This window comes from Cibotium barometz, chromosome 27 (assembly GCF_041138505.1).
Source record: "Cibotium barometz isolate CiBa-2024 chromosome 27, ASM4113850v1, whole genome shotgun sequence".
Lineage (NCBI taxonomy): Eukaryota > Viridiplantae > Streptophyta > Polypodiopsida > Cyatheales > Cibotiaceae > Cibotium > Cibotium barometz.
In genome coordinates, this window is record NC_141072.1 from 34,566,599 (window position 1) to 34,589,510 (window position 22,912).

Here is a 22,912-nt window from a genome sequence, read left to right on the forward strand (position 1 = left end):
GCTACAAATGAGGGAGGGGCTGTTTGAGCACGAACATAAAGGAGTGCTCCTTCTTCTCCCTTACGGATAGCTCGTCTGGCCTGGAGATGTGAAATCAATGGGATGCCAAGAATGCTTCTATCCCCTCGAATCATGACAAGCTCAGGAAAATCTTTACAAATAGTAAAAGTGTCCTGCCCCCAATTGGGAATAGGCTCATACTGACGGAACCACTGAATTCCTAAGATCATGTCACACCCTAACAGAGGGGAGACGATGAAATCTCGTTGAAATGAGGCCTTCTGAACTTCAAAGGCAAATTGTTGTGCCTTCTGGGAAATGTGGGTGCGAAGACCAGGTAAACCCGTCCACATCCAGATGATATGGGACTAATGTGCAGTTCAATTTATTAGCCAACTGGGGAGAGATGGCGTCTTCAGAACTACCCATATCGAAAAGGACTACAAACTGTCGACCCTGGGCAGAGCCATAAGCTCGGATGAGGCTCTTCTGAGAAGCATCACTCTCACCCTCCTGCTTAGCATCAAATACCACGGATGGCATAGGATGCATGGAAGGTAAAAGTTGAACTGCATTTGAGACAGTAGGCGGGACTGGAGGAGCTGGGGAGGCTGTGGCAACTGTGGCAGAAGGGGCTTTGGCAGCTTGTGCCGCTTGCCATTTGTGGCAATCCTTCTTACCATGCCCTATAATATGACAGAAAAAACATCTATTTTCTGACTGGTACTTCCTTTGCTCCTCTGGAGGAAGATAACCTCCAATAATGCCTGCTTTAGCCTTTTCATCAGGGGTTTTCTTAGGTTCTTTATCCTTCTTACCCCCTGAACTGGAGCTATTACTGCTGTCCTTCTTAGCATCTTCTAACCTTCTTACCCCCTGAACTGGAGCTATTACTGCTGTCCTTCTTAGCATCTTTAGAAGATGCGTTACCTTTCCCTATCTGTGCAGCTGATTGCTGCTACGAGGGTTTGGTACTGGACTGAGATGCCTGCTTGGGCTTGCCCCCGTTGAGCTTCATTTCTTCATTCTGAGCGAGAGTCAGAGCCCGGTCATATGTACTTGGTTCAAAGTTACGAACTGTGAACCGAATGTTAGAGTCCAATCCACGAATGAACTGCTCCATCTTGGCCTGCTCAGATAACCCTAACTACTGTGCTAAAGTAATAACCTTACCGGAAAACTGAAGCACTCGAGATCCGTTCTGTCTGAGTCCATAGAACTCGTCTTTTAGACCAGTCATGTACTGGGGCAAGAGAAATCTCGTCTTCAGGTCATGGACAAAGATGTCCCAATCAAAGGCTATGACACCTCTGGCCTGGTCTGTATGAATACTAGACCAATGCTGCCACCAAGTGACTGCCTCACCAGTGAGATGGGGAGCCGCTAAGTGGACTTTGTCTTGTGGGTGATCCTAGCTAATGGAAAATGAGCATTAAACTGATAAATAAATTGATTAACTGAAGAATGATCACACTTACCATCATACTTACTGAAATTTGGTTGACTGCGAATGATGGTGGTTGATGCTGCTGCGGGCTGCTGGCTGGTGACACATATGACTGGGGAGACTGAGGAGAGCTGCTGATACCTCAAGTGTATGGCCTCCTTTTCTCGTTGGTGTTCGAGTAACATATGTTCTCGATCAAGCTCACGTTGGTGTTCTCGAGCGGCGAGTTCAGCCTGACGCCGGTCTTCGCCGATCCTGCGTTGGGCTTCCTCATAGTCCCATCTTTCTTCTTTTTCTCTTCTTCTTCGGGCCTCGTCCTCTCTCCTTTGTTGTTCCATCTGAAAGAAGAGGGAGATGTAGTCGGGTGCTGCTGGAAGTGTAGAAGGACGTGCTGCTGCTGCCTCCAAGAGTTGGAGACGCTCCATGAGCAACTCGTTCTGAGCTCTAAGAAGAGCTATGGTGTCTGCTGTAGGCGGAAGAACGAGGTCTCCTTCGGGGGAGACGTCATCCGGCTGATGAGTACTCTCTCCTGTAGACATGATGCTGAAGTCGGTGGTCGTGCCGGAACGCAATCTAACCATCCAAGGATGCCCCCACGCTACGATACGGTGTGTGTGGACTATCTGAATCTGATACCAATGTGATATGCAGCGGAAGTCTTTGTATTGGAAGATCCTATCACACAAATGCTCACACCGTCTTCTGTATCCTGAGTTTCGTGAGTTTAGCAATCCATTTCAATACTTCAAACTTTCAAGAGATGAGAGAGAGATAGATGAGAACTGTACACCAGATTGGGTCCCGAATTACCCACTGAAGGGCCCCCCTATCCCGATAACGAGATAGTATTTGCTTTATTTCTTTAGAGAGAATGACTGTGGACTGTAGATAAGCCAAACGCAAGATCTCGGAGGATCGGAGAGTGGCTGATCTGTACACTGCTGTAGAAACACCTCGATGACTTGATCTCGAGCCTATGCACTCTTCCCAAGGGCATGAGGAAGGGCTGCACACCTGAGACTGAGAGAAGAAGAAGGTGGACTGTTCTACACTATGTTAGAATGCTAAAAACACTTATGAATGCTGTGTTACCTTCACCAGATGACTGATGCATGTATGGATGATGCACAGAAGGCTGGACACTGATGCAAACTGCAGATTCAGGGCTGGAAACTGCTGTAGACTGTTGATTCAGGCCTGGAAACTGCTGTGGACAGAAACGCAGGCCTGTAGGGGTGCTGAGGGACTGAAACGCAGCAGTTTTGGGGCTGCTGGACAGAAACTGCAGGGTACTGAGGCTGCTGGACAGAAACGCAGAGGTCATCTGCTGCTGGATAGAAAAACGCAGGGTACATACTGCAGGCTGATTTCTGGCGTTGAACTGATGTAGAGCTGTAGGCTGAATCTGGGACTGTAAGGAACTGAATCAGGGGTGCTTTGGTGCTGAAAACAGGCTGACTGGAGGCTGATAGCAAGCGCCTAGGGCTGTATGAAGCAAGGGTTCTCAAGACTGGAGAAGCAAGCTTATGAGCTCCAAGGGCTGGATTAGTCTAGGGCTGAAGGCAAGAATCCTCCTAAGGCTGAGGAGGAGAGCTCTTAGCACAATGAAGACTGAATGAGAAAATAGGCTCTAGGCAAGCCTATTTATACTAACTGGAGGTTGGTCATTTAATAAAGTTTATATTTATAAATGCCCAATAATGCAAATAATGCTAAATAAATACTAATAAATATGGAAAAATAACCAGATAAATCCCAGTAAATTCCCTAAGGCTTCGGGGATGTTCTAAATGATGCACAAGCATATGAATGCATATTATGCAGGATGCAGAGTGCTTTCTGATGCAAACCCTAAGGCTTCTACTGACTCTACATGCATGAATGATTCTCTCCAAGTGGGTTAAGGGACTTGATTGACTGACTGACCCGCTAAGGCTGAGGAATGACCTACGTAGCTCATGCCTGACTTATCCTAGACTGAGGATGTACAATGGGGTCATGGCGTACGACAATTATCATTCTATTGGGTTCTAAAACTGTACAACTGTTGCACTTCTGATGATGAGCCATCTTGTCACCATGCACTCAGTGCAGAGTGCATGTGACACCCTGCACTGGGGTACACAATGACACACTGGCATGATCTTCAGTGCAACATTTGTACAGAAGTAGAACATTTTCTAGGATTATTTGTCATACGTCGTGACCCCTTTGTGAGCCCTCAGTCTAGGGACAGTCAGGCACAAGCTATGTAAGTCAGTCCCTGAGCTTTAGAGGTCAGTCAGATGTCAGTCCTCTTAACCCACTTGGAGAAAGCATGATAAAGAAGCATTCAGGTGTCTACCTAGTGCCCTAGCATTAGATTAGATATATGTGTAGGCATGTCTAAGACCATTGCATTAGAAGAAGGCAGCCCACTTGGGCTAGCCTTGCAAAGGGCATCAATGCCTTTGTCATGAAGTCGGCCAGCCCATATGGCTTAGGGGGCCAGTTGGCCAGCACCCGACCAGCCCCACAACAGCCGACCGGGCAATATGCCAATCGTGGGCTTTTACAACCAGCGAACAAGGAATTTACAGCAGCCGACTTGTTCTATACCAACCGACTGAGCATTTACACAGTCGTGGGAAATAATACAACAGGCCGACAGCCTTCTCAAGCAGCCGACCAGCCCCAAGAGGCAATATAAAAGCATGTGCCTCAGTCCCACTTAAATATTCAGGTATTCAGCAGAAAACAACTACAGTTTGCAGCATCCTGCTCATCTCCAGGTAACAAGGAAGTTACTCTACATCTCAGCCAACATATGTGCAGTCCTTCAGTCATTTGGACTTGCATAAGTGGCCAAGAAGAGTCTTCAGCAGAGCCTCAGGATAGCTGGATACTCCGCCGAAGTTTGGGCCTCCTCGTCCTTGCGTTGGGCATTCATATCATTTGTACTCAGCATTGTACAGCATTTCTCCAAAGAATAGTATAAGCAACTACTCCTGCTTGCAAAAGGAAGGGAGGGGGGGGGAGGGGGGGGCTTCAGTGGGTATTGGGACCCAATCCAGTGTCGTCTTCTACATTCTACATTCTCTACTCTCTCCCTATTCTCTGAAGTTGAAGTTCACCACATAAAGGTATAAAGAAGGCCTAGTTGCACGTTATCACGATCAACTCCGGTGCATGTAACACTAGTCTTGATCTTCATACCATTGTTGGCATGCTTCAAGATAGGGCCATGAGAAAGAAGACCTGCCACGGTACTTCTAAGACCCTTCTTCAAGCTAAAAGCAAATGGCAATCCAAGGTTTCCACAAGCAACAAAGGTGACCACAAACCTGCCAGCAATCCCGCTCATAAGGAGCTTACTTGTCATTATTGTGGTCTCAAAGGTCACATTAAGCCTGATTGTTGCAAGAAGAAGAGAGAAGGTGGTTCTGCTAAGAAACCCCCCAATCAAACCACTTCATCCACCAACCAAACTCAAAAAACCTCTTCCACCAAGGAGACTGTCTTTATCGGTATCGAGGAGCTTCCCTTTAACTCTCATGTTCCTTCTACCTCATGTCTTACGGATTGGGTGGTTGATAGTGGGTATACTACTCACATGACTCCTGACATGACCATTCTTCATGACATTCGTCCCAGCTCTTCGACGATGTCCATTGGTAATGCTTCCAACTTGGAGGCCTCTTCAGTTGGTAATGTGCGACTTAACTCTTCCCCGGGCCAACCTTCTACCATTCGGGATGTACTTCATGTTCCCAAGTTCTCTAGCAATCTCCTCTCAATTCTTTGGATTGTGGAGAAGGGATATGGTGCCTACTTCTACAGTTCCATCCTTGAGATCATCGACATCAGCACCTTGCAGATTGTTGTCACAGGTATCCAGGAAGGTGGTCTTTATTGGTTGAAGGACTTTAGTGGCTCTTTGAATGAGTCCCAATTTCATGTACTGCAACTTCTTCACAGCTATCATGCCTTGGTAGCTCATGTGGATACAGATTTGTGACATGCTCGCTACGGGCATCTCAATTTTGTGTGGCTTGTCTTCATAGCAAGCAACACTGAGATGCCTTTCCTCACAAGGCTACTCATCGGGCTTCTCATATTTTGGAGCTCATTTATATGGACCTATGTGGCTCCATGCGGACCACTACCCTAGGAGCAGCTAGGTACTTTATGCTTATTATTGATGATTACTCACGCAAAGCCTAGGCTTAACTCTTGGCAGAAAAATCTCAAGCTTTCTTCTGCTTCCAAGAGTGGGAGACTTTGGTCAAGACTGCAACCACATAGAAGGTTCGACAAGTCCACTCCGACAATGGAGAAGAATTCATCTCCAAAGCCTTCCATAATTTTTGCTCACAAAAAGGTATAAGCCATCAATTTCCACACTTCACACTCCTCAACAAAATGGTGTGCTTGAACGAAATATTCAGAAGATGGCCCGTACCATGCTTTCTTCTTTTGATCTTCCTTCCTCTTTCTGGGGAGAAGCTTGAGCACTACTGTTTACAACATCAACCGTTCTCCTACAAAGGTTGTTTCTCATATGCCTCCAAAGGAGGCTTTTACTAAACATAAACCTTTCGTCTCTCATTTCAGGGTTTTTGATTGTGATGCCTATGTTCATATCCCTGATTCTTACAGATCCAAATTTGATCCCTAGTCCAGGAAGTGCAAATTCCTTGGATATAGCTCTCGTTCCAAAGCTTATAGATTACGAGATCCGGAGTCGCGATCCTTGGTGATTTCTCGCGATGTTCACCTTGTTCAATCCCCCGATGATCCTCGCTCTCATCCCAAGCTTACCATCAAGGTCCCTCCTCCTTCCTCAGCCACCCCAACTCCACCACCAGCTTCTCCACCATCAACTTCTTTACCCCCTGTCTCTCCACCCCCATTTCCTCCTTCCCCGGCTTCTCCTCCTCCTCCTGTTCCTATGCGATGGAGGATTCCTCCAAGGATTTCACGATGGCTGGAAACCACTTTTCGTGATTCTCATCTCTCCAGCTTGTTGATTCTTCATCACAACCTTTGACATGGGCATGGAGATTACAACACTTTTTCATTCTTGTAACCTCGCCCTGATGAATCCAGTGATACAGTCATATGAGCCTACTATAGCTAAAAAGGCTCTTGCTCCTCCTGTGTGGCAGGCAACCATGGAGGCCAAGATTGATTCCATTGAGAGGAATCATACATGGGAGCTTGTGGACCAGCCTTTTTTGCCAAGTGGAATCAAACTCATCCAAATCCATCCACTTCACAAGAAATTCTGTAGTCAACTTTCTTCTTGTTTCCTTTTGTCGTACGTCAAGAATTACTTCTGGAACAAGGATAATATGGTCATCTTCAATTTTTGGTACATATGAAGATAAGTCTGGAATAGGCGAATCTCCTTGAACATACTGTTTGAGCCAAGAAATGTGAAAAGTCGGACGAACCTTCCCCCATGAAGGTGGAAGTTCCAACTTGTAACTGACAACTGAATTTTTCTTAAGAATCTTGAAAGGCCCATAGAAGCGAGTTCGCAACTTTGGAAAAACTGACTTCACTGTTTTGTAGCGGTGAGGTGCCACATATAACAAGACCAAATCTCCTCCTTGAAAATCTGCATGTCGACGATGCTTGTTGGCTTGTTTTTGATATGTTTGTTGCACATGGACCAATTAATCTCGAACTTGCAAAAGCACATCTTGCATCTCCTGAACCAACTGATCTTCCAACGCCACTTTGTGTTGTAAAACAAAGTTTGTAGGCACAAGAGGAGTATGCCCATATGCTGCTTGAAATGGAGTTAATCCAATTACTGAATGATGGGAATTATTATAATCAAATTCCACGAGTGGCAAATAATCTTCCCATGATGCCAAACGGGATTGAATGTAATGCGAATCATTTCTCCAAAATCTGATTGACTCTTTCAGTCTGTCCATCTGTTTGAGGATGCTAGGCTGAACTGAACAACAAATTCGTGCCAAGAGATTTGAACAAAGACGTCGAAAAATGTCCAGTGAACTTTGGATCTCTGTCATAGATGATGGTCTTCGACAAACCATGCAATTTGAAGACATGTTGTACGAACAATGACGCCACATCTGGGGCTGAAGCAGCTTTCTTGCAAGGAATGAAATGCGCCATTTTGGAAAATCGATCAACCACCACAAGAATCTGAGCATTGCCTTTGGATGAACGAGGCAAAGTGGTAATAAAATCCATACTGATACTTTCCCATCTCTCATTAGGAGCTTACAACGATTGAAAGTTGTCGAGAGGCTTTCATTATCTGACACGAATGACAAGCTTTGACAAATTTGATAACATCTTGCTGCATCTGAGGCCAGCAGTATGTAGCAGACAAAAGCCGATATGTCTTGTTGATACCAGGATAAGCAACATAAGGAACTTCATGATGCTCTTGAATGAGAATCTTCCGCAATGAAGTATTGTGAGGCAGACAAATGCGATCAGAAACGAACAGCACCTCATCTATGATGGTGTAGGCTGCAAACATGTTCATTTCTGCAGGACTGGGATTAGAAGATTTCAGAGCACAGAACGCATCTCCAAAATCTCTATCAGTCAAATACTCATTTTTGAAACAAGCAAGGATTTCCATTTGCACATCTGTGATGAGTGGCTCGAGGCATGCGGCTCAAAGCATCTGCAACCACATTTTGAAGACCAGGAACATACTCGATAGTCATGTGGAAATTAGCCAAGAATTCAACCCATCGGCCTTGTCGAGAGTTCATTACAGGCTAAGTGAAAATGTACGTGAGAGATTGATGATCTGTACGTACAACTGAATCTGCTCCAAGTTTATGTGACTTTTTATCCAGATATTTATCTTATGTAATTAGGGGTTTTCCCCATATTTTTCAGCGATTTTACTACTAAGTTTTAGGCATTTTCACCATTTGTCCAAATTAGTAGCTTTTTGCTTCAGCCGACTCGCTCTACAGATATGTATATAAGCATGGACATTGTTCATCCATAATTCAATATTTCAGTTCTTGGCTGTCTACTTTCTCTTGTTTGATCTCTACTTGCTTCTGCTTCATATTCACGTATTCTCAGGCTACTCAAGGTCATCTAAAAAGAGCACTTGAAGGCAACCAAGCAGCGCTGTTATATAATGTGCAACACAAAGCTTGTGATTGAAGGGACGAATTTATGGGTGCTTCCTATGCAGGGAATCAAATGGTCTCACAAGTTCAAGCTTAAGATTGATTGAGAGCACTATTTTTTCTTGACTGCACCTGAGGTCACTACTCCTGTGGCCATCATGTGCACCCTCAAGCTTCCCATTATCTTGCAATGTCCAATCAACTCAAAGCTGGAGATTTACGAGGGTGTCCCATAATCAATCACCTCAAAATGCTGAAGTACATGGTTAATATCTTCTTACTCTGTTTGCATTTTCATTCAATATGCCTCCTCGTTTACCACCATCAAGGACAGAGAATCACCGCAATGAACTCAAGCCCTGATGCAAACCTCAAATCAAGGTTCTTTACCACCTTAGCAAACACATAGAGGTAAGGTTAGAGAAACGGCCAAAGGAGTTGCTACAGTCAAACTACATTATTTGAACAAGCTGCTCCAGCTATAGGCCCTTGTCTCGTGGTCAAGGACCAAAAGTGAAGGGCAAGTTCTGAATGCCAAGAAGTAATTAATTGTCTTCCAAGGCCTCTTATTAATGCCAAAAGCTTCTCCAAGGAAGATTGAAGAGTGCATTATCTTGATTACATCACCATTTTTTATGAGATTTGACTTGTCACTACTACTGAGGTTAAAGACATGGTGATTTTAAAGTTGTATTGAAGCAAGCCCCAGCATCTACTCAATTTTTAAGCTAGCAAATGCAGCATAAGTGTCACAACTGTAAGAAGTTTGGTACTATATGGAATTATTGCCACTAGGGGTGCTTTACAACATGCAAATACCACTTGCATGAGTATATAAGGGCATCGATGGCACACTGGAAAAGAAAGAGCAAACAAGAATCACACAACACTTTCTTTTTGTGGCCTTGGGCCCTTGGAAATCACCCAAAATTATAACAGCATAAGTGTGAAGAATCTCTCACCATGATGATGGATGATGGTTCTATATGAGTTGGCTGAAGGACCACCACTAGGTTTTATTCCACAAAGACTAGCCGAGGGTCAATTAATGAGATGGAGATTTCAATTCAATGGCTACGCTTTTTCACCGGGATATTCAAATTAACACTCCACAGTTGGGCATGGATGACACACCACCAACAACTATACATAATGAAGTTCCTGGACGAAGGCATCCCGTGCTTGGGACAAGACTGTATTCCACAATTATCCCTTCTTGTTGGTGAACCATCAGCAGGAGACCATGCACATAACACCAACAACGCTCCCAGTGCTTAGGATATAAATATATTCCATGCTTTAAATGGTAACTGTCAGACCATGCACTTAATGCCAACAAGGTAAGGCAAGCCACAAGCACACACTTGTTCTCTTGGTGCATGCAGCATTACTGTACCATAGCTATAATTAATATTGGTGGAGGGAATCTGCACAGCCTTGCAGTCAGTTCAATTCATGCATGCAACAGAAAAAGCAAACCCAAAATATTTTCTTGTGAGCTGCAAAGCTTAAGCCCATTACCTTAATCACCTTCACAAATCTGCACATTTCATTTATAACTAGACCGAAGCCTGCCACCTCTTGATAATAGAGAGTTGCCATGGTTACATAAAAAAAGCTGCAGCAAATGTCCTGACGCCTTTGTCATGGCCAGAGGCAGGCATCTCACACCTCACAGTGAATCTGCAGCAAAAAAAAGCTGCAGCAAATGTCCTGACGCCTTTGTCATGGCCAGAGGCAGGCATCTCACAACTCACAGCGAATCTGAGCCATCCATAAACTGGGCCAGCCTGGGGATTTCGGTCGAAGACAACTCCCAAATCAAATTTAGAGAATAGCTGGAAATTTTTGATTTTCCAATAGCACACTCGCAACCTTTGCGTTAACTGGAACGGTTCTGCCAGCTGTTCCAACCAGGAACAGCTGTACCGTTCCCTACTCCGTAATGGTGTCTTAATCAGAATACAATTTTTGCAAATTGTGTCACATATATAATGTCTTCCTGAGAAATGTGCACATAGCATGGCACAACTTCGCATCATAAAGATTGTGGGGCTAGCTTACTACCCATTGAGAGAGACAAGAGCAGCTGCACAGTACTTGCTGTTGCCTTAATTTTACTACCCATTGGGAAGAGACAAAGAGGACCTTCAATAATTGGCTAACTCCATATGATACAACTCTTTGCATGTGACAAGGTAGAACCAAATATAACAGGCCTGCATTTGACAGAATGTCATGACCGCAAATCAAAATATAAACCATGAAGTGCCATTTACAAGAATTTATGATTAGCTTAATGATTAAACAATTCAACTTTGTGCCACATAAAAGGTGGCAAGTGCTTTAGCCAAACATTATCTAAATATCAGCAGTCCAAGGCACAGCAAAAATCAAATATAAGGTTAGAGTAGAGTGCATCTTGAACCTACTACCTCAACAGCCGGATGGACAAGGTTTGCGTTGTCAATCGGTAGCTTGAGCCAGATGCCTTTTAAAGACTGCAGATATATGGAGATTTTGTTAACAAAAAGCCTTCTCTCAATCCCTAAATAATTAATTTGAGGAAAGAAAAAGACATGTAAGACACGTTATTGAGCCCAAAAACAACAAACAAATTGCATATATTTGTAGGTTAACACTGTCTGCACTTTCAAAACCTTACAGTTTTTTTTTCCATGGAGGCAAAACATTCTGAAACAAACCTTTAAAATATTCAAAATGTTTCTTGTAACTATGCACTCTTTGAAACTCTCAGAATGGAACTGTAGCTGTGACCTCAGAGGATGGAACACTTCTTGAAGGTTTTGGCAGAGCATTCATCCATATTTGCACACATGGAACTCATATTGATAAAGAGAGTATAGTTCACGAACTTTGTTATCACGGTTCTTTATAACCAGACATGTGGCAGCCCTATGAGGATAAATCATGGGCGGGATCACAGATGGGGACCATCGGAAACTCAGTCTGCACTCTACAATCAAGAAGCATTCTAGTACAGAATCGTCATCTTGTTGATCAAGCTGTCGACGTCACATTTTCCATCCATAATTTCAGCGCGGCATCACAATCAGATCCAAATAAGCAACTCGATCAGTCGTACTTCCAACCCTCCCTTTCTGTAACATGAGGAAAAGAATGCCAATCGAAAATCCCGCATCAGAAATAGGCTTGCTGATACTGTGGCTGGTAAATTCTAATCCGGAATTCCCTCCTGGCATCTTTCCCCTTATTCTTCCTTCTCTCTTCAATAAATCGTTTGATGGTTCACCCTTTTGCACAATGCATCTTGTAATGGTAGCACTTCTAAGAACCATTACAAGCAATAATAATGAACCTTAGCTCATGTAGGTTGCTGCCAGTGCACTGTGCAGCTTCCAGCTGTTTTACTCTGCTTGAAGATGCCGTGCTGGTCACAACCACCGATGACTGCCACGCAACTAGTTAGGCTACCCTCACAGAGATAGCACAATAGGGCCACCACGCGGAGCTGATAAGTTGCAGCGGAAAAGTCCTATCGTCGTTACCCCCCACACCGATTGCACCTGCTAGGACCATATTGCCCCGCAGCATTGCTGCTTTACACAAAGAAGATACTGCTTGGTTCTTGTAGAGCTGAGTCTCCAATGGAATGTGCTTGTTCACAGAGTCGATGTTGCACAAAACTGCCATTGGCTGCTTACACAGAAGAAGTCCTTGCCTGCTGCTGCCCTTGCACATGGACAAGCAGATCAAACCAAACCCCTTGTTACCCAGACTCCAGAGGAAGCCATTGGAATCACACTGTACTGGGAGAAAGAGTTCGGCCCAACTATGCAGAAGACAAGTCATCCAGTCGAGGTGTCAACTTTTGGAGTTGATGACCCACACAGAGGAGTTACAACTTCTTGCCCATGCAGCTTGATAAGGAGACGCAAGGCCTCTTTGCAGATGGCGTGCCTGTGCTTCTAGCAGCTCTCTTATTAAGACAGAATGTCTCAGAGCTCCATTAAGGAGCTGTTCTATTTTATCTAATGCTTGGGAGATATTTACATTCTGAACCACAAGGAAGGCGATTCCAGCCAGTAAGAGACCATCCAGAACCACCCATCCCTGCGAACCAAACCAGAGCCACCTACTCAGCAAAAAGCCACCAAATTGATTGTTATTGGGCCACACTTCTACTGCCTGTTGCAACCCAGATAGAGGATCAATGAGAAGATAGGAGCCACTTCTTGCAGCTAGAGCATGGAGGTCGCCGCTTGCCCTTTCACATATAGGCCATTTGCTGTTTTAAGACAGTGTTCTTGCTTGGCTTTTTGATACCATGGTCACACCAGCCTTGATGTATGCATCCCAATCTAGAGGCGTATCAAGGTAGGGAGCTCTCTTCTCCATCTGGGCTCCAGGACTATCAGCGAGCAGGCGGCGAGGTTTAGAGCGCCCACAGATACTTATGTTCTCATGGATGATTCATAGTAAAACCTCGACACCACATGAGATAGTTTTGGCAGAGTTTGTGCCTTCGCTCATGCTAGTGGAGGCACTCTTTCAAACAATGACATTTATTCAACGGGTTCGGCACATGCCCCCAGATAGATTACCGAGACAGGCCCTAGAGTCATCAAAGCGAGTAGCAACATCAGGGTGACAGTCATGGTATGCAGAGGTTTTACAGTGGTTTTCACTACATGGGATGAGTATGGACAGGCTCCCTCCATTTCAGTATGATGAGGACCATCTGACCATGAGACTCTCCCGTGTGGAGAGGAATCGATTGATATGTCAGGATTTGATACAGCTACACACACGTCATACATGGATTGATCCTCCACAGCCTCTTCCTGTGAAGAGGCAGCACTACCACGATCATTTCTTACAGCTCACAGAGGATGGGTTTGTGCAGAGACCGGGTTACATGGATGTATATATGTCTCATGCCATGCGCACTACTATTAGGCAGCTTTGGGTATCTTCACACACTCTAGAGAGAGAGGCAGGGAGAGCTACAAGAGCCCACACGTATCTACAGATTGTGCCACATAGAGGTGGAGACAGAGGAGCATTATGTTTGCCATTGCCCGGTATACTATGAGATTCAGGGGCGATGCCACTGTCTCTTCAAGGAGGGATTTGGTCCACTCAACAGAGTTATGCAGTTTCATGATCAAAGATGCTTGGGGGGATTTTCGATCAAGTTACAACGTCATAGAGAGCGGCTATCATAGCACCTCCCATATCAGAGGGATACTACATCTCAGACATGGATCACTACCTTCTTCCAGTCACTTAGTGGTGGGACATCCTGCACAGCTCCTTCGGTCCAAACCCAGGTCACTCAGAGACGCACTATATCTACATCTACTACCAGAGGAGTGACATCAGCCAAAGCAAGAGAGCTACGATCCAGGAGATGCCCCCACACACCTGGCCCTCGCCCCCTAGGTCTCCACCAGACACAGATTGATGAGATCGTGAGGAGACATAGCAGAGAGGATAGACCCCAGATTGATCTAGCACAAATTGGGAGATATCTTGCCCCTAACCCAATGTATGACATCCTACACCCAATGATTGGCACCGCTTGGAGCTAGATGCTTTATTGGATGTATTTACCCCCCCTCCCTCCCACCCACCCCACAATAGTTAACCAGAGCATTGTATGAGATTTAGCTCCACATTATAGAGTACTTTGTAGTTTGTTTCTTTTGTATCCATTTGATGTCCATCGAGACATGATGATGATGTACACAGGTTTTGTCTCATAGGCTGTTTTTTGGCCTTTAGAAAACGTTAATAAAATCTCTTTCTTTCTTTCTTTCTCTCAAGTGAAAGAACAAAATGTCCTCTTAAAACAACTCTCTTTCACACACACACAGAACCTCACCAAGCTCACAAAGTAACCTCTACCTCAATTGTGCCACTCAACAGAGAGGAAGTAAAACTTCACAAAGAAAATAAGACATAAAAAGCAAGAACTCACCCACAAATCCACTCATGCCTCACGTACATGAAATGGAACCTAGGAAAGGTAGCTCTGATTATTGATACCATGACAAAATTCTCACCACGAGGCTCTCAAAGAGATTGAATTAAAGCAAAACTCACAGAGTAACGATTAACTCAATGCCCAATTGAGAGAAGCACTATATCACATGAAGAAGCTCTCGGAGTCTTCTTTCGACCTTAAATACCATCTAGGAACATGCTGATGCAAAACGCCTTCAGAAGAGAGAGGAGAGAGAGAGAGAGAGAGAGAGAGCTGAGTATTCAGTATATCATATAGTACAAAAAGGTACAACAATCTTGCAGCCCTTGGGTACCTTCCATGAAAAGGTGTAAACCCTAGTCTAGGCCTAATCCTATGATCCAGCCCATTGCTGGCCTGAATGCTGAAAACGATGAGCTTTATTCCCTTTTATAGGCTAGAAAACACATACTGAACTGGCCGACTGCTGGTCAGCCAGCTCCTAGACAACCAATATTCACCTTGCTGGCTGCAGGCGACTAGACATTCACCTGTATATGCTGGCCGACAGCCCTCCAAGTCCAATAGTCATCGCTTGCCAAATCAGCAACACCTGCTCCAAAATTTGGTTCAAATCTATCTTTATCTTGTTGCCCCTTCAGGATTAGCATCTTAGTTCAACCAATGCATGTCTTGCACATGACATCCCCCTCTGCTAAACTTGATGACGGGATTCCAATCTGCATTCTTGAAACTGTCTGTTGGGGTAAAGGCATTATGCCCACCCTTATAGTGTGTACAAGCCCATAAGTTTTATAGTACATAGTACACTTAGTACTTTTAATGTACTAAGTGCACTATGTGCACTAGAGCAAATATACATGTGTGATAGGGGAGTCACACACTCATACTGTGTGAGTTGACTTATCCCCACATGTCTCTCTCTCTCTCTCCCTTCTTCTCTGTGTGTGTCTCCCACATGAAACCCTAACTGTTTCAGCTGAGCTTCTTTAGCTCCTTCAACTGGTATCAGAGCATCTTCTAGGGTAAGCGCTTGTGCAAGGTATGCCATAGGCATGCATGAACTTAAGCCCGCTTGCCGCTGCTAGGGTTGCTGCAAGGGCAGAGGACCTTTCTGCCTTTGGCCCGCCTCCTTTTGAGTACATTCCGACCACTTGGGGTGCAAAGGCGGACACGGAAACCTGATGTCCGGGCTAGCGACTTCCGTGATCTGGACCTCTTGGTGCATCCCAGGGCCGTCTTACCTACCCTCTCCTTCACCACGCTGCTCCTCTGTGTAACTGCCCATCCAAGGCTCAGCCTTGGAGACATTAGCCCGACCAGGATGCAGTACATCCACAACAAATTGCTTGCGGGAGAGAAGGCGATTGGTCATGAACTTGCGCGTACGCACACTACAGTTCTTGAGGTCCGCCATGGCGTGATCGCTGCAGAGCTCCTCTACTACCGCCCACTTGCACGAATATAGCTACCGCCCACCTGCACGAATATACTGTACGCTAAGAAGCGAGCAAGTCCAGCAGCAGCTCCCTTCAACAGCCGTACAGCACACAGCAGCATCCGTACCTGCACAGCAGCATCCGTACCTGCACAGCAGCAGCAGCAGCAGCATCAGCACACGAGTCGGCAAATACGACGTCCCCCCCCCTTCCTGCAACAGAAATCAGCAAATTCAGTCTGCAAATCGCAAGAAATCAAAAATTTCAGAGGTATTTGCTTCAATTTTGGGATTTGCATGTCCATTATCATCATTTGAGCAGGTACAGGTCCTAATGGCTCAGATTTGAGCACAATTGGCAACATTGGGTGACATTGGTCACATTCCGGGTCAATTGGCAGGAAATTGGGTGTTAACATTTGGGGCTTTTGATGTAATTGTGCCATTGGGCATTCATACATGCCATATGATGTGAGCAATCTCACATTCGAGGCTAAATTGCAGGAAATTGGAGTGCAAATCAAAGGGCTTTTGTGCCAATTGGGTTGATTTGCATGCAGGCACTGGCATTTGATGCTTTGGGCAATGTGTTGATGCCTGTCAAGCACTCAATGTGCCAGTAAATCAAGGGGCTTTTATGTATTGGATGTATATGTGGCCAAGGGGAAGCATTGTGAAGACTCTGGATGCCTTCATGTGCATTAATGTACCATTCATGATCAGAAATTGATCTTGAATCAAGGGGCCTTTCAAGATTTTGTGCTTGTTGAGCTTGGCAAAGCAGCAGGGAAGACTTTTATGCCTTGAACCCTCAGAAATCCACTTGCAATCAAGGGACTTTTGCCCAATTTCTGTCCGGGACTGTTGTATGCAGTGGTGGGGACTGTCAAGGTCTGATTTTCACTCATTTGGACAGCCAGGAGAGCATTTATTGCTACTGTACTTGCTGGTACAGATTTGGTACAACTTTGTACAAGTTTTGGCATTTGATTTGAGTGAGCAAAAGGCTCTTTTTCAGCTGTTGTACTTGTCGGTACAGATTTGGTACATCATTGGTGAGCACTTAGTACTGTTGTATAATATTTTGGAAGGGAAACAGAGCACATCTAAGGTGCTGTCATAAATCTGCAGCAACCAGATTTTGGTGATTTTATTACATTCAGTGGGAGGAGAGTTGCATTCGTGCTTCCGCAGTGGGAGATAAACTTTGGGAGAACAACTGTGAGCACTTTGTGTGCTTTAGTGCAGTGTTTGCACATCTTGCAGGGAGTCACGCATTGACTGTGTCAAAGGTTGCATATTGCTATGGCAACCACAGGTGAGAGCTCTTCATTGCTTCACATCAAGAAGCTTGAAGGCTCACATAATTATGACATTTGGCAAACCCAGTGCTATAATGTGTTGCTCCAGAAGAAGCAACACAAGCCCATCAAAGAAAGGGGTGTAATGCCTGCTTCTCTTACTGCTGAAGAATGGGAAGATATTGATGAGCTGGCAAGATCCACAATCATGTTGTCTGTGTCAGACTCTTTACTTTTCAGCATACGTGAAGAGAAGACAGCTTGGGGAATGTGGCAAAGATTGCAGGACTTGTATGACCAGCAAAGTGCCTCAAGCAAAGTGTATTGGTTGAAGAAACTCATAGGTCTTCAAATAAAGGAAGGGGCGTCTATGACAGCCCATCTAAATGAGTTTAATGGTGTTGTCAGCCAGGTCATCAATCAAAAGTTGGCAATGGACGATGAGTTCAAAGCCACCTTTCTCTTATGCACTTTGCCAGAGAGTTGGGACACATTCAGGACAGCCACTAGCAATTCAAATGCTATGCTGTCATATGCGGATGTGGAGGGTGTAACTTGGTTGAACACAATGCTAATCAATACACTTAAATACACTAAGATTTGAAGGACACTTGCTCAAATACAAGAAGTAAATTGCTGAATTGACAAGAGGCACACAATGAGCCGGAACGGCCGACCCCTCCCTTGAGTAAATTGTATTACTGTTGGAGAAATTCAATACATAGTTTCACGGACATCCATTGCCAAATCCTCCATGCCAATGCATATGAAATTCAGCATTTAGAAAACAATGGTATGTCGATGTAGATCACCAAGGAGCTGCCTTGATGCCCGGCCCGACTTCAGTGCCCATATTCTCTACCATTGGCTCTGTGTTCTACCAAGCAAGGTAGCAACATCTTCAAGAGCACATAGGACAAGAGAAATACTACACAGGGCGGCTAAACAAGGAGTCATGCCCTTCTACTGAGTAAGTAATGACAATACATTGTCCAATTACCTTACCAGTCTTCATAGAAGTTGTTGCAAGCGGAAGCCTTCGCGTTGGAAGCTTTAGAAGTGTTGATATCTTCGATTTGCCGCAATCCTTCGCGACAGAAGTCTTCAAGAGGATGAAGGGAATCTTGGGAAAGCTTCCCCTATGGTTCAACTTGAGAAAGGAAGGCTGAAATTAGGGTTTTCAGCAAAAAGACCAGAAATTACAGTAAAAATGAGAGCTGTTTTGCTGAATTTCAGTCATTGGGAGTGAGTAGGAGAGTGATTAGCACTTGGAAACACTCTTGGAAGCTTGGAAAACACCCTAGCAAGTTGGGTATGGCTATGGAGAGCTTGGAAATGGAGAGAAATGGTGGAAAAACAGAGTTTTCAGCCTCCAAAAATCCTGATGAAGAGAAAACACGAATTTCTCTTAATAAGTAAGTGAATTGGGGTCCAATCAGGTGAAGGGACATGGGGAGATGCCCATTTATGAGTAAAAAGGGAGGATCCGGTCCTGGACATTGAGTCTTGTCCGCCTCGGGACTTCAGTGAGTGTGAACTTGGAAGCGGTCATAATTTATAAGTGACTTTTGGGCGCCCAAACTTTAATGAAGTGGGAACGCACTCACTTATAAATATTGGCTAAGTCCTAAGGGCTATTTGAGCATAGATTGGGTAATACTTACCACCTGTTCACATGCCACACAACCATGTCAGCAGACAGTTTCACACGCACGGTTCACGGGCGGGCATCCCCTAGCCCGGAACTACACATAGGTCATGCAGGCATGAAAAAAGCATGCAATTTCATTTGCAGGCAAGCACATAAAGATGCTATGCAATGCAGGTGGCATGAGCAATTTCCGTTCATGAAACCATATAAGACCAAGCGTTTCCAGGCAAGTATACGCAATACCAGACCCAGTGGAAAGCCAATCCTCCAGGCGTTTCCGGGCGTGTACACAAAGGCACAAGTCCCAGCGGAAAGCCAAGTCCTCCAAGCGTTTCCGGGCATGTACACAAAGGCACAAGTCCCAGCGGAAAGCCAAGTCCTCCAGATATTCCGGGCATGATAACATAAAGTCCCAGCGGAATATCATATCCAACTTTACAGCATGACACGTGTCAATCACTTGCATAGGCATATTCCATAAGCCATGGACACTAATCCAATATGTACATAGTGTGAAAGCAAGAGTGAACCATTTGGGTGGCCAAATGGTGACAGAGGGTGCTCTTCTTCAAGAGGAGATGAAGAGGAAGAACAACTCTGTTGGAAAGTCCAATGCAATGAATGCACGTGGGAGATCCCAGCAAAGGGGTGAAAGCCAAGAACGGGGAAGGAGCAAGTCCCGCTCCAAAAAGGACTTGGAATGCCATTATTGTGGCAAGAAGGGACATTGCAAAAAGCAATGCTACAAATGGAAGAATGATCAAAAGGAAAAGGGCAAAGGAAAAGACAAAGACAAAGATGAAGCCAAAGATGCAAAGCCAAAGGGCAAAAGTGGAGTCAAGATTGAAGAAGTCAATGTGTCACGACTCACATGCAGGTGACAGTGAGGATGCAGGTGACAGTGAGGATGAAGTCCTATTCACGTCTTCACTTGATGCCCATTCACTCCTTGCAGGAGATGGTCATGGTATGCACTCGTGGATCATTGATTCAGGTGCCTCCTTTCATGTCACAGGTTGCAGAGACTTGTTTGTCAGGTATACTGCTGGCAATGAAGGAGTAGTTTATTCGGGTGACAACGATGCATGCCAGATTCTTGGCAGAGGTGATGTGAGGCTTGTGTTTTTTCAGCTTATGCTCCATGATGTCAGGCATGCGCCTGAGATCAAGAAGAACCTGTTTTCTACTGGACAGCTTGATGATGCTGGTTATGTTACCACATTTGGCAGTGGAAAGTGGAAGATTAGTAAGGGCTCACTGGTTGTTGCCAGAGGCTCTAAGGTGGACACTCTTTACTTCATGCATGCTGGTGTTCGTCACCGTGCTAATGTAAATGCAACCGAGCTGCCGGAAATCTCTGTGTGGCATAGCCGGTTGGAACACATGAGTGTCAAAGGAATGGAGCAATTGTCTCGTTTTGGTTACTTGCCTTCTCTAAAGTTCTCAAGTTTTCAGTTTTGTGAGCATTGTATATATGGCAGGCAACTCGAGTGCCCCCACAAGAAAGCTCTTGGACAGAAAGATGCTCAGTTAGAGCTTGTGCATACAGATGTATGTGAGATGCCTCAGCTTTCTTTGGGAGGGGCAAAATATTTTGTGTCTTTTATTGATGATGCCACACGCAAGGTTTGGGTTTATCCTCTTCGTTTGAAGACTGATACATTCTCAGTGTTTGAGAAGTTTGTTGCTCATTTTGAGAATCAAACTGGCAAAACACTGAAGGCTTTGCGTTCCGACAATGGTGGAGAGTATATGTCCAAACAGTTTCAGGACTTTTGTGATGCTAAAGCCATCAAGAGGGAGCTCTCTGCTCCTTATGATCCTCCACAGAACGGGACAGCAGAGAGGATGAACAGGACCATTCAGGAGAAGGTCCGTTCTATGTTGTCACATGCTGTGTTACCTCATGGTTTTTGGGCTGAAGCTGTTATGACAACCGTTCATCTTATAAACAGGTCACCTAACACGAGGCTTGGTGGGAAAGTGCCAGAGGAAGTATGGACAGGGAAGCCTCCGTCCTACAAGCACTTGAGAGTGTTTGGTTGCGTTGCGTACATGCACATACGCAGGGAAATACGCACCAAACTTGATCCTAAGTCTCACAAATGCATATTCCTAGGGTATGGTGACAGAGATGAAATGGGGTATAGACTTTGGGATCCAGTGAATAGAAAGATTAAACGCAGCAATCATGTCATTTTTTATGAAACATGCATGTATAAGGAGCCTGCAAGGCAACAAGAGCCTGGCAGAGTCATCTTTGATGATGATGGACATCATGGACAACAACCAAGGGCTGTAAATCAGCCATTACAGCAACAAAACCAGCCCTTAAATGGTGCTGAAAATGGTCCAAATGGACAACCAGAGATGGCAGAAGATATCCCTATGGATATCCCACAGTTAGAGGAGATACCGGGCATGATCTTTCAACCTTATGGCATGGAACAGGAGCCACCAATAGGTGATATGCAGGCTGGACAGCAACCTGCAAATGATGATCATTGGGTATGGAGGTCCACAAGACCCTCCAGACCCCCTGAAAGGTTTGTTCCAGGGGTTGACTACTTGATGCTCACTGACTGTGGAGAGCCCTCTTGTTATAAGGAGGCTTTACAGAGGGCAGACAAGGCTCTTTGGGAGCATGCTATGAAGTCAGAGATGGATTCTCTGCACAAAAATGGAACATGGGAGTTGGTGCATTTGCCTACATGCAAGAAGGTTTTGCCATGCAAGTGGGTTTACAGGCTCAAAGTTGCACCTGATGCAAAGCCAAGATTCAAAGCCAGGTTAGTGGCTAAGGGCTTCAAGCAAGAATATGGTGTGGACTTTGATGAGATCTTCTCTCCAGTGATCAAAATGACCACACTTAGAGCTATATTAGCTTCCGTTGCTCATGATGATCTGGATTTGATTCAGATGGATGTGAAGACTACTTTTCTTCACGGTGATCTCCATGAGGAGATATATATGCAACAGCCAGAAGGTTATGCAGTGAATGGAAAGTAGAAGCTTGTATGCAAGCTGAAAAAGAGTCTTTATGGGCTCAAACAGGCACCAAGGGAATGGTATCATAAATTTGATACATTCATGAAATCCCAGGATTTCAGGTGGAGTGACATAGATCACTGCTTATACACCAAGAAAGCTTTGGATGGCAGTCTATTAATCCTCATCTTGTATGTTGATGATATGTTGATTGCCGGGAAATCTCTTAAAGAGATGGATGCCTTCAAGAAGAGGCTGCATCAGACCTTTGATACGAAGGATTTGGGTGATGCAAATCACATTTTGGGTATGCGGATACTTTGGGACAGAAATCAGCATGTGTTGTATTTGTCTCAGAAGGAATACATTGGCAAAGTTTTCAAGAGGTTCAATATGGATGGGGGGAAGAAGACTAGTACTCCTTTGCCTCCATATGTGAAACTCAGTGCTATGGACAGCCCACAGTCAGATAGTGACAGGGCTGATATGGCCAAGATTCCGTATGCTTCAGCTTGTGGCAGTCTCATGTATGCCATGGTTGCTACCAGGCCAGACATTGCATTTGCAGTGGGAGTGGTTACTAGATACATGGCCAACCCTGGCAAGAAGCATTGGGAAGCAATGAAAGGTGTCATGAGATACCTGAAGGGCACACAAGATATGTGCATCTGCTTTGGCAAACAAGATGCATTAGTGCATGGTTACACGGATTCGGATTATGCCGGTCATCCAGATAACCGGAAGTCTACTACCGGTTATGTGTTTACATTCACAGGAGGTGCTGTGTCATGGATATCCAGGATGCAAAAGTGCACTGCCTGATCTACTACAAAGGCCGAGTATATTGCAGCCACAAAGGCTTGCAAGGAGGCATTATGGCTATCTCGGTTAGTGGTTGATTTGGGTTATACAGGGGATATTCCATTGTTGCATTGTGACAGTCAGAGTGCCATCCAGTTGGCAAAGAACCCTGTCTTTCATGCAAAGACGAAGCA

General features: G+C 44.9%; 1 protein-coding gene across 2 annotated transcripts in view; it reads right to left on the reverse strand.

Moving 5' to 3' along the window:
- Positions 1-22,912, reverse strand: part of LOC147623328 (nudix hydrolase 2-like) — an 87,189-nt gene that overhangs the window by 21,916 nt on the left and 42,361 nt on the right. The window contains exon 2 of one of the 2 annotated variants that reach the window (XM_086821467.1): positions 11,004-11,069. In XM_086821467.1, the coding sequence (XP_086677593.1) occupies positions 11,004-11,069 (66 nt within the window). Of the gene's footprint in view, positions 1-10,089; positions 10,251-11,003; positions 11,070-22,912 lie in introns of those variants that run through there. The other variant, XM_086821468.1, reaches the window with a different exon arrangement.